Source organism: Oxyura jamaicensis, chromosome 2 (assembly GCF_011077185.1).
Source record: "Oxyura jamaicensis isolate SHBP4307 breed ruddy duck chromosome 2, BPBGC_Ojam_1.0, whole genome shotgun sequence".
Taxonomy (NCBI): domain Eukaryota; kingdom Metazoa; phylum Chordata; class Aves; order Anseriformes; family Anatidae; genus Oxyura; species Oxyura jamaicensis.
This window is the reverse complement of record NC_048894.1, coordinates 136311527-136329825: the sequence shown is the minus strand read 5'-3', so window position 1 is coordinate 136329825 and position 18299 is coordinate 136311527. Positions and strand designations below refer to the sequence as shown.

The following is an 18299-nucleotide window of genomic DNA, read 5'->3' as shown; positions in this document are numbered from 1 at the left end:
TTGTTAAAGGTTTACGATCATTGTCACCTGTTTAGCTTCTAAAGGCTGGTGGCCTGAATCTGTTTGGTCTTAATTGATGTTATTACCATTTGACCTTGGGGTGGCTAATTTAACTTTTAAATATAGAATTAATATCAAAGAAATTTGTGAAAATAAACATCACTGTTTTAATTGCATAAATAATATAATTACAGGATACAATGGCAAAACGTAATACTGTTATAGGAACTCCATTTTGGATGGCTCCAGAAGTAATACAGGAGATTGGCTATAACTGTGTGGCAGACATCTGGTCCCTTGGTATCACTTCAATAGAAATGGCTGAAGGAAAGCCTCCATATGCTGATATTCATCCGATGAGGGTAAGTGTATGCCCTAGCATTTACTTCTAATTGTATTTTTTAAAGTACTAATACTGCAATCATAAAACAGTGCATTCATGGACAAAACTTAGGAGTAGGGATTTCTACTTACTGTGGTGCTACCTATTTACTGCGGTCTGTTTCTTAACATGTATTTGTAAGGTTTCAGAGTGTTATTATCTCTACTTGAGAGAGAACTAGAACAGTAAGTGCTGAATTGGCTTAAGGCAACTGATAGAGCCTGTTTCAGACTACAGCTGCACTTCATAGAGTTCTATAACCAAGGGAGTTTTGACTTAAAGGTCATCTAGAAGAGTGTTTAGGATTGCTGTGTGTGAGCATGGCTGATGTTAGTAACCTTTGGCAGCTTTTATTTTTTTCCTAGCTCTTACAGTCTGTTGCTGAACCAATTTACTCTTTGCAAAATAAAAATGTAAATAGAATTAGTCACTCTATGAGAAGTAGCATTTATAAAGGAATTACTCTGAGAAGGTCATGGGGAAAAATGCTTGCCTAGGGATAATTGCTGCCAGTGCTAGTCATGCTTTTGTTTTCTTTTTTGAAATGAACACTAGAATAACTACACTGAGCATCAATAAATAATCATTTCTTGGATTGTTTACACCTAAAACCCATTTGGTACTAAAAAGGAACTTTATGTTAAAAACAGATTATTTTTCATCTGTGTTTTGCTGTAAAAATCATATACACATTAGATTATCTTACTCAGTTTTCTTTTGCTCATGTGTCATATATATCAGGATCACAATATAAGTATGCCAGCAGTCTTCAAAGAGAAGGTGCTGTACATATGTGATTACTGTAAGGTAGCACATTTGCAAGTTCAAGTGTATTTATTGCTGTTGGGTTCTTGGTTTTTGTTTGTTTGTGCTTTTTGGACCTGAGATGTTTCCTGAATTTTTTTCAGTGTGCAGCTCAGCTAAAGCTAATGAGTGTTTTGTTTCCAAAATGACGTAATGTTTCCAACTGCAAAACTTAGTATTTTTCTTACACCGCTTTTTTTATCTGGGTAGCTAACTATTTTAAAATTAGTGCCCAAACTGAAAATACTCAGATGAAATCTGAGAAGAACAAGATAAGTATCTCTGTAGCTTGTTTTCAATTTCAATGGGAATTTAATTCAGATGAACTGACATGTTGGGGAAAAGTATTTGAATTCATTATGAATTAGTTGCATTTTATCATGGTGGCTTTCTTGCTTGTATTTTCAATGAAGTTGTGCTTATTACAGCTGAGTTCATTTGACATAACTGTGTGTAGCTGCACTAACTGTTGAAAGGTGAGGACTACATTATCAGTGAGGATTTTATAAGCATGACAATAGCTGCTTATAAATCAAAGGTCGCTGTTTGAGTTTGAAGGCTTGTGAATCTGTTTAATTCTTTTAATCAAATGAATGCTATCAAAGGCCAAAGTAATTTAACACAACAATTCTGGATTACATAGAACATGTGTTCTTGTTAATAAATTACGTTATGGCTTTTAAGGGCTTGTATGCAGTTAGTAGTCTTTTATGTATTTGATACTTAGAGTTTTTCTTAATTTTTATTAGTGAGTTGTTACAGTGGTTAACAAGAAATACACAGATTTAAGTTGCAATAGTTTTCCCAGTGTCATATGATATAGCTTCACAGGACATTTGGACATATGTAGATGCTTTCCTACTTTGTTTTAGTTATGACACAGAATCGATATAGGCAAGCATGAAAGCTTGGGCAAATTTTCATTGCTTTTTCTAGATGTTGTTGGAGTTCTGTGGTATTTATGTAAGGCACAATTTTGTTACTTGGGAATGCATGTTGAAATTACCATGTGCGCTATTTTGCTGTAGGCTGGTTGGCACTGCCACAAAGGTAATGCTCTGCCAGTAGGCCATTTCCTTGTCAACTGCACTTACAGCTTAATAGAAATATTACATGACTTCTTTAAACAAGTGTTTTGGCAGAGAGGAAATAGCAGATTCCACGCAAACAAGCGTAGCTTCCTCTGCTTAACCACACTCTGGCTACTCTGAAGAGTTGCGCTGGTTTCAGCTGGGAAAGAATGAGAAGCAGGGGGTGCAAAATGGAATTCTCTGTGGGGGAAAAAATCAGTTCCTCTCTGTTCAAGTATTCTTGGCTTAGTATACTCAACTGCATAAGTGTCATCAGTGATATTTTCACTTGTTTCTGGGGCAAATCAGAGTTCAAAATAACCTGCTGTTGTTGTACTTGGTTTGAGGCTCAAAGGTCAAGACCATTTGCAAGCCTGGTAGTCTAGTGCTTTGTTCATGTAAGAATTACAGAATGCCTCGCATATTTCATGTCAGAGTTCTTTTCTGTGCTTCTGGTGGTGCTGTAATAATGGTATGCTTTGTTAAAAAGTGAAACTTCTGTGTTTTCTCTGAATTTTCCTCAAATAAGTGTTTTCAGATAGTGAGGGGGAAAAAAGTGTTTTTCAGATAGGGAAAAAATTCAGACCTTGTCAAGGTTGCCCTAAAATATGGTGATACAGTTGCTAGGAATAGGGGAGAATCTGCTGTTGAGTCAAAAACAAACCAAAACAAAAAAAGCAACACTGAAACCTAGATAATTTAACAGGGCTAAAAGTCTGATTGCAGTCGTCAGTGCAATGACCAGGGCTAATGTGGGTAATGGTATATGCATCTGTCTTTGATTCCTCTGCTGGGATGAGCAGTTCTGAATTTATTATAGTGAAGCTAATTAAAGGGGACTTCTGTGTGGGTCTAGAGCAGAGTAGAGCTCCTACTCTGAACCTGCGCTGAGAGGCTTTAACAGCTGTGCTCCTGTGTTTCCTATGGACTGCAGCATGTGTGCTGGCTGTTCCGATAAAATATTTCCCCTACTGCTGTCTGAATTTAATTCAAACCATTAACCGCTTTGTGTAGTCTCTCATCTTCCTGCAATATCTGTCTTTAATGTCCGTTTGTTTCTAAAGGCCTCTCTTTTCTTTTTTTTGGTGGAAAGACAAAGGTTAGCCTTATTTTTCCACAGTAGTTCTGATTATGCGTTTTGGTGGAAGTCGGTAATGTGCTTTCAATATATCTTCAGTGTTTGCTAATCAAGCTGTAATACCAAATTTGCTGTGTAAATGAGTTGTCTTCGGTGGAAGATTGTTTGAGCTGCAGTGTTTTTATTTGATCACAATCTGCCTGCTGCTGACACTTGTCTTTGTTAAGAAGTAGACTAACTTTGCCATAAAGCTCATCTTGCACCTCAAGAATGGCAGCTTTTGAGGCCCATTGTCTAGGACCACCCTTACCTTATGTATCTTCAGTATAGTAATGCAATGGTCACTTACTGCCATGAGGCTGTGAATTTCATTATCAATTTAAGCCCATTAAAGCGTGGGCTTCAGATTATAAAGATGTCTGTCCCTAGCCAGGAGCTCCTGCTGACCTTTCTGGTAAGCAAACACTGACATTTTTGTGGCCTCACATGGAGTTGGGCAGAAGAACTGATCTTCTGGGAAGCTAACATGACAGAAACCTGCTGGAGCTGAGCAAGAGAAGCTGAAGGAGCACGTAGATGGACGGGGGAAGTGGTTTGAGTGGAGTTACTACTTCTGGCCACAGCTATGCGCTGGGCCTTGTAGGCCGACTGTAAAACTGCAGCCTGTATTTCATAAAACTTGCTCTTCTTTGCCAGGTCAACACTTACTGACAGGATGGAGCGTTTCAGATAAATGCTGGTAGCTCAAAAAAAAAAGAATTCTTTCATGCTTATCAGGCAGCTGCAATAATTCATGTTGCTGCAGTATGGAAGAAGCTGGTGGTAGATGTGTTTTTCAACACTTCACAGTATTGGCCTTTGTTTCTTTCTGGTGAGGTTTGTTGGAAATGGACCATGTGGGCATCACATGTTCTACAGTGAATTGGAGGAAGGCAATTTGAACTGCTTCCATTTGCTTTAAGTCCAATCATGATATTTATTTTTCCATGGCACTTACCCAGATTATCCATGCCTCCTGCTTAGCCTGTGTCATTTCCACCCTGGACTAATCTGTTTGTAATAACCTTTTATGCCTGATGTATCTTATAACAATCTACCATTTCCCAGTTATTTATTCTCAGCATATTGCATTAAAAGTGGAGATTGAAGTGAGAATTATTGCTGTGTAAAGCTGCAAGAACCAAGGAAGGTGTCCTGTTGAGCATCACTGTCTGATTTAGACCGGTTTTCAATCATTGAGTAAATGGCTTCCTCTACATATTTTTTTTATGCCAGAAGTTGAGAATGGTGGGAGAAAAACAAAACAAAACCCTTTGGCATTGTCAGGTGACTTTCTATAGGAGGATGGAGGAATGCTTATGTTTTCCCCTTGTTCTCCAACAGATGAAATTGTCTCATCAGTTTCTGTTTTATTTGAGAGGTCACATTAGCGTTACTGCTTTCAATTTAGAGCAGCATTATAAAAGTATATTATACTATTTTCTTATTTTAGTACTTCTGCTTATCTTTAGAAAAGAGTTTGAGGTAACTTCCAAAAGTCATTCCCCTTTAAAAAACTCTCTATGAGGCACTTGTTAATTTGTAACTTGAGATCTTGACTGCTGTTTCTAGATAGAGCGAGTTAATATTTAAAGAGATTTAAATACGGATTGTTGATTGTATATTACTGTTTATTACTTTACTACCTGTTCAAAATCTTGTGGAAGAAGACAGTGAGTTGTGGTAGGACTCACTGAGTGGGATTCCTCAGGGACGTCGTAATTCTTCAGAATTTGTTATGGATTCTGTGTTATGATAAGTTATTTAACTGTAGGCAACAATGCTTTAAAGTGACTAGAAGCACTAGGATTATTTTAAAATAGTTAAATCATAAGTCTTGGAAAAAAGCATGTGAGAACCTAACACATCCAGTTCTGTTAATGATAGGGTTATATTAATGCATGCAGTTAAAGGAACAAAAAAAAAACAACACAGCTGGCATCCATTTTTTAACTGGATCTTTCATTGTGTCTTGTCAATTTCTTTAATATGTGATTCCTCAAGACAGGATTTTAGTGTGCTGTCCAACACTGCCATTTTAATTCTAGATTCTTAAATACTAAATGGTGATGCACTGTATGATTAGATACGCTAATACATTAGATACGCTAATAGGTGGTGACCTAATTCTGAGACGTGATACAGTTGAAGCAGAAGACTAGAATTTGAGAAGCCTGTATCTTGCTTCAGGTTTCCTAAAGAGCTGTTGGGAGACCTTTAGGTGTCTCTGAGCTTGATGTAGGGTTTTTATTTGCTTTAAATTGACCTTAAAGCTTCAGAGGGGCTTTTTTCCTGCCGTTTCTGTTGCAATGAGCATTTAGGCAGCCACATGATAAACTGCTTCAGAAAACCAAGCCATCCAGAAACTGGCTAAAAACAAGAATTAGTTTTTACTGATACATGGTGCTATAGGACAGGGTTGGAGGACAAAGCTGTGTACTTAGACCTGGTAGTAGAATCATCCCTTTTGGGGGATCAACCAAGTTTCTGCTGAGGTTGACTTAAAGTAGTTGCAGAACTGGAGTCTGACCTGTACAGTTCTAAATATTCTATGATTAAAATGTGAGAGTTATTTAGGGAAATTCGTGTGTGTGTGTATATATATATATAAGTACACTAAAGGTCATCCACATACTTGGGAGCTGCAGCTGTAGTTGCAGTGCTGCCATGTTATTTTTGCTGCTCTTGCTTTCATTCACTTTGTGAATGTGGGGATGGTCTGAGGGGAAGGAAAGAGTACTCTTCCTCCTTCTGATAGAATGGGAAGTAGCTACAGGCCATAGAGCTTCTCTTACTGCTTTGTAGCACATCTTACCTGTCCTCTTGGACTTTTCTAGTGGGACTTATCAATAAAATGAGACTGATTTCTAGACTTCTGAAGGGTAGATGAGCCCTCTGCAAGGCCTCCCTCCTTTCCAGCTCATCTGCTCTTCCAGCAGTACCACAGCAACCGTATTTAAAGATGAACTTCATGACGTAAACTTCTAGGGGGCCTTAGGCAAGCATGTGGCTGAAGGCGAATGTTGTTTCATGATCTATTTGCCCCTATGGGGCAAAATAGGGCCCCAGTTTCAAACAGGTGGAATAATTTCGTTTGAGAACAAAATGAGCACAGTTGGTACTGTCTAACATAAAATAATGTTCTTTATATCATTTTTTTGTCCAGCGTCAAAGGAGTTGTTTCCCACATAATCACCATGGGAAATGCAATTCTATATAGTAACAGGATATGCAGCAATTTTCTTTTAAGGCAGTGGTAGTGTTCTGTGGCTCAAACCAGTTGCACCTACACTAATACCATCACTGAACAAGGATTTGTATCTTGATTTCTTTTTTGTTCACAGCTTTCTTCTTTCAGAGTTGAATTCCAAGGAAGTATGACTTTTTTTTTTTTTTGAATATTGAATGCCTGCAGGATGCATGGAGGAAGCAGATTTTGAAAGGATTTAATTTGCTTACTTGCTTGTTACCAACTCTGCCGTGGGCTGAATGTAGAGGAGGAGACTACTGGAGTGTCCTGATGAGTGAGGAGGTCAACCCAGACAGTACGCCCATGGTGTAGGCCGGTTTCTTGTGATAAAGAAATAGAATTTCTTCCCACTTTTTGGCATATCTAGCATAGAACTTTAATGAAGGTTCCTATATGCCAAGCATTGCTTGCACTTTCAAATCAGTAGAATTATTTGGCACAGGATAAATAAGTTTATCACTGTTAAAATTATATATTCTTTATTTTTTTATGATACCAGCTTTGTTGGTTGCATCTGTGCACAAAAAGGAAATGTTAATCTGTCATGTGTAATAAAGTAGCAGAAATTGAGAATATTTGAAATTTGGACTGGAACTGGAGTTTAATTTGAATTAAATAGAAAACATTTATTTCATGCTTCTAAATGAGGATTTAATTAAAATTAAATTGGTTCATCTTTTTAGACTTACCCCTGAATAGGAAATTTGAAACATATTTGAGTTGATGGTTGGTTTTCTCTGACTTTGATTAATCACTTTGAAAGTAAGCGGAGGATCAGTACAGTAATTTCATAATTACACACAAGTGAGTTAACTTGAAACTTTAACTAAAATAACTGCAAGGGAAGTTTGATGTTGGTTAGTTTCATGTAATGCTGTGTATCTTTTGTGTATGATTCAAATTCTTAGAAGTGCTAATCTGAAAAAAGGACCATACCATGATACTACCCATTTATTTGCAAGGTACTTTAACAGGGAAATGTTTGACCTGGCAATATTGTTTTCCAAAGACACTGGAACACTAAATGGGGGCTGAATGAAGCCATGAAATAAGTGGAAGGGTTCTTGATGAGTTCAGTGAGCATTGCATCCAGTGCACATCTGTAAGCATTGGTAAAAGTTTTTTGATTGACATGTTCTTGTGGTTAAAGCCAGGAATATGTTCAGCGAACCAACCTAGCACAGCGTGGGTTAATGTTGTTCTCTACTACTGAGCTGGCCTCTTTCTCCCTGGAGGAATGTTGGAAACAAACAAACAAACAAAAACAAAACCCTCCACCAAAAAGCTCATTCAGAAGTTTTAAATCACTGTAAATCTGCTCATTTGTGATGTTAGGAAAACTGTAAACATAGATCAAAGTGCAAAGCAAAACTATTCTGCAACTTGATGATCTCAAGAAAATTTTATTTGAAATAGACAGCCAGTAGTAAATCATCAAGATGCACTGAAACTAGAATCACAAGTTGTATGTTACAAGACTTGTTTATTAATTAACATTACAGCATTCTTGCTTGAATAAGCCTTTCCATCATTTGTACACAGAATTGTATGCTGAGTTTGTTCAGTTAATTTTAACTTGTACAATGGGCTTGGAAAAATATTCAGCAAGGTGTTTATGCACAGATTTATGACAACTCCTTTTACTAAAAATTCTACAATACCCTTCAGGATATTGTAAAATACAGCATGGATTTCAAAACTTCAAGTGAAGTGGTATATATATGCACATATATACACACACAAATGCATATATACATGTCCTTACATATGCATACATGATGCATACACATGCATCATTTTTTTTTGATATCTAGCATCTTTCAAGTTCCATGATAAACCCAAAATATAAAAGGTGATTTTTTTTTTTTATTCAGAGGTCTGGCAGCTAGCTTTATAGAAGAGGGAATGTGTGCATTGCTTTTAATTGAAATAGGTTCACTTGGATTTTTGTACGTGACTAGTGCCTTGTTAAGCCAAAAAAGAACTCGGTAAATCTTAAATAAATAAATAAATAAATAATTGGTGGCTTGAATCAAGCTTCTTTGTTCAAGTGAATCTGTTCATTTTTTTCTTAAACTTCAATGTTTTCTCTCTGTATAGTTGGTAGACATAAAGTCCTCTTCAAGGAGACTTGACTAGTGTATAGCTCAAGTCTTAATACATTATTACACTTTTTAAAAGCAGAAGTGTATTTACTTGGGTTTTGGTTAGAGGGATATTTGATTTTGAATCGTGGCAGAAAACCGCAATCAGATTAGGAGGAAAATATTAGGCTCCTATTGCTACTCACCGTAAGATTTTTTTTTTTGCGTGTGTGTGCTTTAAATTTATACTGACTGTTTACTTAGTTTAAAAAAAAATATATCTTAAAAATTGCTGCAATTGAAAGGAAGGTAAAATTTGGAATTGATAAAGCTTATTAAGACTGTATGTACCCAGTTTCTGTCTTGGTATTATATTGCCTTAAAATGTACACTCAGTCACTTTTAAAGAGGATGATGCATAATAAATGGAAGAAATTTATTTAAAAGGAAAGGTTGCCAATCAAACTAAATTTGTTTCAGTTAAAACTTGATGGTCTAAAGACAACTTATAATCCTTTTCTTGTTATAAAGTATTGTCAAATTTGTAGTAGTATCAGTTAAAAAGTTTATGGAAACTTTGTTTTAAGGTGGTTTAAAATAGAACTAAATCTTTAATTTGTATTTGATGGCACCTGTTTTCATTTTGTTTCCCTGGCAACACCAGTGGTATCAAAAATTGCCCGTAGACCACCCTGGTTTTAGAGAAGAATGAAACCAGCCTGTCTTTTTCATTTCAGCCTTTTATTTTACTGACTAAATATTTAAACAGAGCTCTAACATGCAGTCAGCGGTCTGTGAACTGACTCCCATGACTGGGGGATGCAACTTGTGATTTTTGTATGAGAATTTTCTGTATCAATTTCAGTTTTTATAGGTTATTTTAAAAATGCCATAAGAGAATGTATAGGAAATACTTTCAATAATATCCCATGGCAGAAAGCAGCGTTGTCTACCTGCAGAAGTAGAATAAAAGTTTGCATTTGTTAGCTAGCATGATCTGTTTTCAAAACTATATGGATCCAAGTTCTTATTCCAGATGTGAGTTCTCCGTTATTGATGTTCCCCTGGGAAAGAAAGAAAGCCAACACAAACGTTACCTCCAGATTTCTGCTTTCTTCTGTGCCTCTTTACCGTGTCTGAGAATTCACACTGATTGTGAAGATTGTTTGAGGTGTTTGGAATGCCATACATATCTTCATGTGTTACGGGTTTTATGCGTTGGGCCGTGTTTTAGAAAAGCAAAACTGGATTAACTCTTGGAAGCATTGCTTATCGCGTGCCTACCTGAAGAGCTCTGCTAACAAAAGCCTCCTGTGCCAAGCATGTGCCTGCACTCCGTGCTGTCCTGGTGTGTTCTCATGGAGCAAATCAGAACTATCAAGACAAGTTCTCATTTAGTGAGAATTCTGGAACATGTGAGAGTCTAGCAAGTGTCAGGTGTGTGGTGTTTTTCATTCTTCCCTAGAAGTTTAGAATAGTTTATGAAGTGATCAGATATGAGAAAAGAGTATTTTGGTGGGGATGAACTCTGAAGGCATTCTAGGGAACATGTGTTGGCCCTTGCAGTATTTCCCAGTACCTGGGGAGTGCTGGAACCATGACCGTAGTGTTGGCAATAAAGGCGGAAGCCCAGTATTCTCTCTGCTGCTTTTTTTTCCATGTGTGCTATGAGTAGTTGCATTATTGGAGCCTCATATGGTAGCAAGCCCAAGATTTATGGGGAAACTAACATGCATGTGTTGAAATACCCTTCCTGTTAAAACAGATGACTCCTTAAGGAATGTCGTAATGGTGAACCATGGCCTGGGGACAGAGGGCATTGGACAGATACGTGCAGACACAAGTGAGCTTTGCCTGTATTGTCCTTTCACTTTTGGAGAAAAGTTTGAGCAACCGAGTGAGCACTTTGAATGCTTTAATTTTACGTCAGGTGAAGGTGGAATGTTAACTCTATCTTGCTTTTGTTTACACAAATGTGTTTCTCTGAATATCACAAGTAAACTTTCTTTTTGATATTCAGAAAGAGTAAATGCTAATTTTTTGGGGGGTGAAAATGAGCATGTGCAATTTTCTAATTAAAGAAAAAAGAAACAGCTTTATTGAATACAGTGCTGCTCTACACTGAATCCTGTAGAGAAAGCAATGCAAAGTTTCTCAAGACTTGGTCCTTCTCTTATTTGTGTGAATTGTTAAGTATCCTTAGACTTCAGTTTGAACAAAATGGTGAGAATGGAGCACCTGGATGTGATGCCAGGTTGAGTTCTTGCTAGATTGGAAATCCTACAATAAGGTGATGGGGCTAGAGAAGGGCCTTAGTGCGGTACCCCTGGATGAACAGTGGGACAGACCAAAAGCAAAGGGCATGACTGCTTGGATGGGTGATGAAACACGGATGGGTGCTCGGCTACCTGTTCTCTTGGAGCAGAATGTGCCTTGCTCCACCTCTGTGGTCGTATGCTGCACCTGAGTTCATTTACTTGTTTACCTCTCTCCATGTAAATAAACAAAAAACAAGCAACAACCTGCCGTCTTGGGATGTAGTTGATGACTTTAGTACTGGATTTCCTCATGCTGCTAGGACTAGCTTGTTGACTTTGTCATCCGAGGGTAGGTGAACGTTTAGTTCAGCATAATGATAGCTGATTCAGAGCTAAACCTATGAAATTTCTGTTTTTTAGTAACGTGCCTGGAGGGGGGAGAGTATTCTGTTGCAGTATTTATGATCTGGCAGTAGGATTCTGAAAACTGCTTTGGTGTCATCTGAAACGAGCCTTGCTAAAACTCACCTGGATCAACATGCCTGTAATGTGGTGAAGCTGTGCAAGTGTGACTAATATGGACAAACCTGTCTGTGCTAGATATGTTTTATCTAGTGTGTGTGACAACAGCGATGATCGTGGTAGAACTGGCAGGATGGGGGAGCTGGCCAGTGGACCTGGCCAGACTTCCCTGATGAATGCAGAAGATTGATACTGCCACAACGTGTCCCCATCTGCTCTAGCTATACCGAAATAGCACAGTCACACCCTCAGCTGCGACCTTTGTCATCCAGGATTCTTTGGATGACTTGAACAAAATGAAAGCTCGGCTTTAACTTAAGACAATTTTTCAGAGTTTGAACTGTATAGAGAAAAATCTTAAATACTTTCAAAGCTTAGCAAAAGAAATCTCAAAAACTTTCTCAATGCTAGCTGAGAAAATAATCACTCTAACCCTTTGCTACCTTTTGCTTCCAACTTGAAGTGTAAGATGTAATTAACTTGGCTAGCTGTCATGGAAAGGAGAGCACTAAGATGTGTCAGGATTTTTGCACCTGCTGTTTTATGATCTCTCGTGCTTGTCATAGCTCACCAACTTTTCTGTTATCATCACTGCGCTGATGTAAACTTCTGATTTTGATAGCAAACTTTTTTGAGATGGTGGCAATTTTCTTACCAAATGAGTTGCTTCTGTTTAATTCAGTCAGAGAAGGGCAGGACTTGGAAACATGGGAGAAGTCGCCTCCCTTTTCAGGGGTAAGAAGCTGTTGCATCAGCAAAACTGTATCACTTCAGGTGTGCTGACACGGCTGCTTTTGAAGAGCATAGCAATTGTTTAATGGAGGTGATACTGGCTGAAAAATAAAGCTTTCTGGAGGAACAAACTTACTCTAGTGTACATGGGCATAAAGGTCAGCAGGTAGAGATTTTGTGGAGCAACTGCTCCCACAGAGGCACCCTGTCTTTCTGTCCTGAAATATTTCTAGATTTACAGATTATTATTTTAAAATATTGCCAGGGATACTCAATATAGACAGTTGTTTGTGCATGTTTCGTGTACTTACACTCTCACTAGTGATGGCTCCCAAAAGAATGGAAAGGTTACTTGCTGGAATTTATTGTATTCAAAGAATTAGGTGGAAAAAAAAATAAAAAGTTGGGGAAGAAGTGCTCTGATTTCTCTTTTGATTGGCATTGATCATTTTGACCAAAAGCCTTTGGTGTTCTTTGCCCTATCAAAGAAAGGAGGAGGAGATTAAACATAGACTACAAGAGTGGAGTTAATTTTACCCTTTATTTCTGAATCATGCATGATGTTTAAATGACTTAACATCTTTCACTGCTCACAAAAGCTGTTCTCTCATCAGGCCTGCTTTTGCACATTTGCACATTTGATTTATGCAAGAGAGGGTCAAAGCAGGCTGTTGCACGTTGTTGTTGGGTTTGTCCTGTATTGTCTGTGACCCTAAAACATGCTGCAGGTACACGTGTCCTGTTTGCCACCAAACTGTGTCTGCTTCTGAGTGATGCACTTCTTGAAAGTGTGTTGTTTTGCTGGTGTATTGGGATCTTTGCTTCTACATCAGTGGCTGACAGGTGACTTAAAGAAGCCTATTTGACCTCCTGTTAGGCTTGCTCTGTATTTAGCAAATATAGTATCATACAAATAAATTTCCTTGTATTTGATAAAAGTAAACAAGTATTTGGTACCCCTGGGGATACATTCAACATTAGGCTACATACAGATGCACGGGAAAGAAAGTTTTCATGAAAATTGTCCTTTGTTTTTGTTTCCTTTTCTTTATTACCTCCTTCTTTGTAAATATTAAGCTTTTAATACAGCTCCAGAAAAGTGGTAAAATTACACTTCCTAATAATAGTGCTTGAACTGTGGTGTTAACTTCAGAAAGATTGTTATTTGTCATTATTATTTTTAAAAGAATCACTAGGACTTTCTGCTTCTCATGTTACCTCTTTGACAATCCTTACACACATAATGTTGTTCTAAACCATTTTGGCTTTTTGGGGCTACTTTCACTCATTGGCTTTTTTTTTGTACACTAGTTCTTGAGCTTTGTTATTTTCTTTTTATTATGGATTAAGTCAGTTGGGTATGATGTTCATTTTCATAAGTCATTAACGATCATGCTTATACTTCAGGTGCTACTGTATGTACTGGGTGCATTTGTTTTCCACCACTGCTACTTGATAGTCCAGTTAGTGTGTTACCATGATTACCTACCTGTATGCAGACAATAAAAACATGATTGGCTCAGTTTTCTTTCAGATCTTAATGGAACTTGTTCTTTATTATGAAGTTAACATTTAATGGAAGAAAAGGGTTTGCAGGGAATGCCATAATTAGGTTTGTAACACAGATAACAATTATCAATTGCAAAGTAACCTTTCTCTTTTTTCTTTTCCTTTTATACCATTACTTTGATCAAAAGGTGTGTGCTACAAAAATCAGTGACTTGACGCTCCTGGATTTTGGTGACTGACAGAAGTCTCTACCTTCTTTGGTTTCCTTTGACAATTACGTTTTTATAAATGGCCTTGCAGAGCAACTTTAGAGGTGCTAAGACAAAACTAACTTTGTAACTGTTATTCTTTCTGAATATTTAAATTCAGACTAATTGGTTAATAAATAGATTTTACTTGCAAAGAAACAAGGTGTTAACTTGTACTGGGTGTTACCTGTGAGTAAGCAGATAATGCTATAGATTTTCTTGTGTCCATCAGAGATAACTCTGGTGTAAGCTGGATTATTGCAGTTTTGTCCTGAAATGACAGTGGTGCATCTCAGTGTTAAATACATACATATTTTCTTGTGGTTTTAATTATATCTTTCTATTTTATCTATGAGTAGGAGGATTCTGTGTATTTGCGGATGCTTCTCAGAATCAAAATATTTGGTAGTGTTTCCCTTCCACACCCCAAGGTTGATTCTGCCAAAGAAAAACAAATGGTTCTGTTTCTGTACTTTTTTCTGTGCTTATTTGTAAAGATACAGTGAACTTTCTGTTAAGTTCGTAAGAATTCTTCTAGGCTTTTGACATTAAAGTATTAGCTTTTGGTTGCTGTTCAGATTTCAGAATTTATTCAGAAATCAAGATCATCATCTGTGAGAGAAATTTGTTCTACTAAGTAATATGTTATGGTTCTTATGCCTTTGCATTTCAATTGGTGATGGTTTAAATTATGACACCCAGTCCTTGGCCTTAGGGCTTGTGATTCTGTAACTTTTTTCAGATGCATCAACTAAGCATTGCCTAATTTGTTATGAAAGTGAAAGAAAAGTTGTTCAATAATTCTGAGTAAGTTGTGCTGCTAACATCTGTTTCCAATAAAATATTGGTAATGTGATAAGAATTTGAAAGAATTGTGTGATTACTGGGTTCAAATAACCATTCGAATGATAGTCAACCAAAGATGGCTTTTCCTTCCTTTGGAGAGTCATTTATATGTATGAGGTGTTATTAAGTCCAAATGGCAGAGAAACCTAATGCTGAGTGGCATGTGAAGGCAATGCATGTTGTTTTTGTGATGCTGTTCTTTATGGAAACTCTGACAGGTTTCTAAGATAAGTTTTTTTGTAATAGCTCCTTGAATTCATCATTAAGTGTACGTATAGTTTAATTAAGGAAATTGGTTGAATATTCATTGTGAAAATGAAGGTGACTTGCTGTTACAGGAAATTCAAAAACGTATGCTTGACTCTTGACTTTTAATCACTATACTTAATCCATAAAACAGTGGTTCTCAAAATAAGATTGTCTTTTGACTGGCATGGTGAGTCCTTCAAAACAGCCTGTTCAGAACCAGAGTAATGGCTGAACTGAAGCTTGGCTGGTCCTGCACCATAATTTAAGGCCTGACTGATACTTGGTCTGTGTTGTTAGTTGGGCAAGATCCACACAGAACTTCTGGCTGTTTCGCTGATTTCCACATGGATTTTCCATGCGTTCACCTCCTCTCTTTTCCCTGGTTCTTTGGTTATGTGAGGGGGGACTCTGGCAGGTGATAGAGAAATGGTGAAGTCAGAGGATAGGACCATTGCAATGTAGGTTTGCAGCTCTGTTTCATAGTTTCTTTATCAATGTCTATGAAAACAATGTGTACATGTCTGTATTGAATGTCATTCATTGTTTGACACTTGGACAACAGAAAAATTTTTGGTCTTCATGTATATATGAAGCTTGCATATTACAGGGAGAACATGTTCTACACCTGCCTCTAATTATGTATTTTTTCCATGAAATAATGATACATTCTGTTAGGATCTTCAGTGAATATGAGAATCCAGCCCTGGTGATCTCCTACAGTGCAGGAACCTTTACTTCCAAATTTTTCAGTTGCATGTGTTTCAGCTGTATTTTGTTGTTACTGCGTGCCAACATCCGAAGGAAAAAAACAAAGCAGTTGCTATAAGGTCAGGGTGTGCATGTGAGTGTATCAGGTGATGTAACTCTTACACTGTAGGAACTCACCCTTTCTTAACTGCTGTACTTTGTGTGTACGTTCTTCTGAGTATCTTCAATTCAGATTCAGACAGCCTCGGTAGACAAATGTGTGTAAGTCTTATTTGGAGGCAGGCCAGTGAATTTCAAAAACTAGCTCTAGGAGGTATCTGGGTAGTCCAGGGCCTCAGGATTTTCAGAGAAAGATGAGCATTGTGTGCTTTATCATTTCTTTCCCATGCTTACAAGCTACTTCCAAACAAGGGGAACCCGGTCTCCATTCAGTGAAGGAGAAGAAAACAATGAATTTTTTATGAAAATAGTGTGTATAGATACATATGTATATATACACTACGTATAAACATACATTACATATATATTATGTACATGTATTATATACATATTTTTTTTGGTTACATATGTTACAGTAACTATATCAGATGCCCCATAATGGGCATTTTCAGGTGGACAAGAATTGCGGTTTTTATATATTTTTTAAATCTCTGTGCTTATTAATGCTTATTTGTTCAATAATGTGCATGCTGTCTTGTTACTGACCAAGAGTGTGAACTGTCTGTATAGCTCTTACCAAATGTTGGTGTCTAACACCTATGGTTAACTTCAGTCTCCATCTAAACTGAGGCTCTATCAGTTTTATTACTAAGAATGGAGTGTCTCAGGAATGCTAAACTAGTATGTAGAGGATACTCAGTGTTTACATGGTCTTTCTAGTTATGCATTCCCAACATTAATTGGATGCCAAGTATTTCCTTTGGAGCAGAATTCACCAGAGCTCCTGGTAAATCATTACATATTTATCTGGCTACACAAATTTACACGAAAACTTTAACTTTTGTCTTACAGGAGTTGAATGTTGTTATATCAAAAATATAATTACAGACATTGAACCGCTGTGTGGATTTAGTCCTGGTCGGCTACATAGTTTGCATGCATGTAAAATCAAGATTTTATTTGAATCTGTGCTAGAGTTTCAACTCATGCTCATGAATTATTTGCCTTGCTTTTCTCTTTACGCAGTAACGTTTTAAACAAGTGTTTTTGTCAGTCTAACACAGTAAGGCATTTCAGCCTAGCAATCTGTAACAAGCATGCTCTTTCTAGCTTCCTCCATGTAGAGGAAGGATGTAGTAATCTCCTATCTCCCTTTCCTTTTGTATGTCAGTTGAGTTAGGATTGTCTTCAGAGTTTGCTCCTGCTTGAAATAAAGGCCTGCATGAGTGTGATTGGTTCTTCGTTTTCTTTGATTCAAGGTAATGCTCTTTATTCTTTTTGGATAGCTTGCTTAATCATCCTTAGCATTCCTAGCTGAGTTTGTGTTCCTGTTAATTGAGGAAGGCTTAGTTCTTTCTTCAGTGAGTGTATCTGTTTTTGGACAAAGAAGCCAATTCACCAAAACATTTGGTTTGTTGGCGCCGTCATTGTGCAGTAGTTTGGGCAATGCCACCAGAAAGGCATGCTATGCTCTTTTTGAGTCATCGTTTCAGAACGTTGCCCCACATAGCTCCTTTTAAGGAGCCAAGAGAAACTTCAAGAGGAATAATCAAGATATTGATCACGTTCTTAATTTTCTGGTCTTGCTGGCTGTTCTAGAGAAACTCTGCTTTATTACGTGTGCTTGGTGCTTTTTGGCTGACTGCCATATCTTCAGGAAGGGCACCCAGACTTTCTCTCCGTGAAGTTTGAGCCAGTAGTCTTCAGCAGCTTTCCAGCTCTTGTTGTCTTCTGATCCTGTTGCTTCCCTTACTCGGACTTGAAATGGGTTTGTAAAATTGCAATTTACAGCTTGACGTTAGGCTGCACACATAGGATTCCAAAGATAAGAGCCCATATATGTCTATAAATACAGGCATAGAGGAAAAACTGTTCCAGAAAATTTTAAGGGCTAAGAAAGATGTAGATATTGTAGGTACAGTCATGGCACTCCTAATGCGAAGTTGTATAATGACTTCTGGTTTATATCAGTATATTGTTTTGATATGGATGAGTGCACTGTATGTCTGGAATCCACATGTACACTGTGCTATTCCTGTCCTCGCAAAAGGATGCCACTATCTTCCATCTCCCATCAACAACGCCAGAAACTGTCAACATCAGAGCTCTGCTGTGGCCTGAGGACATTGCTCTTGTTGGTCAGATGTACATATGATCTCTTTTATGAGAGGAACGTTGCCAAAAGAAAGATGCAAGAAGTCAAGGGAGGTTCAAGTCACTATGGAAGTGTGGGGCCACTATGCTTACTTTCTATCTTTTCATCTCAGATTTATACAGTAATGTAATATTTCTCAGGATCAGCTTCTGACAGCTTTCAGACAGTTGATCTGGGGCAATGTTTCAAGACTTACCCTTTGAGAC

The 18299-nt window shown here is 37.5% G+C and overlaps 1 protein-coding gene across 1 annotated transcript in view; it reads left to right on the top strand.

Moving 5' to 3' along the window:
- STK3 (serine/threonine kinase 3) overlaps positions 1-18299 on the top strand; it is a 137335-nt gene that overhangs the window by 28025 nt on the left and 91011 nt on the right. Inside the window, exon 6 of the mRNA XM_035319759.1 lies at positions 195-362. Within this exon, the coding sequence (XP_035175650.1) occupies positions 195-362 (168 nt within the window). The remainder of the gene's footprint in view (positions 1-194; positions 363-18299) is intronic.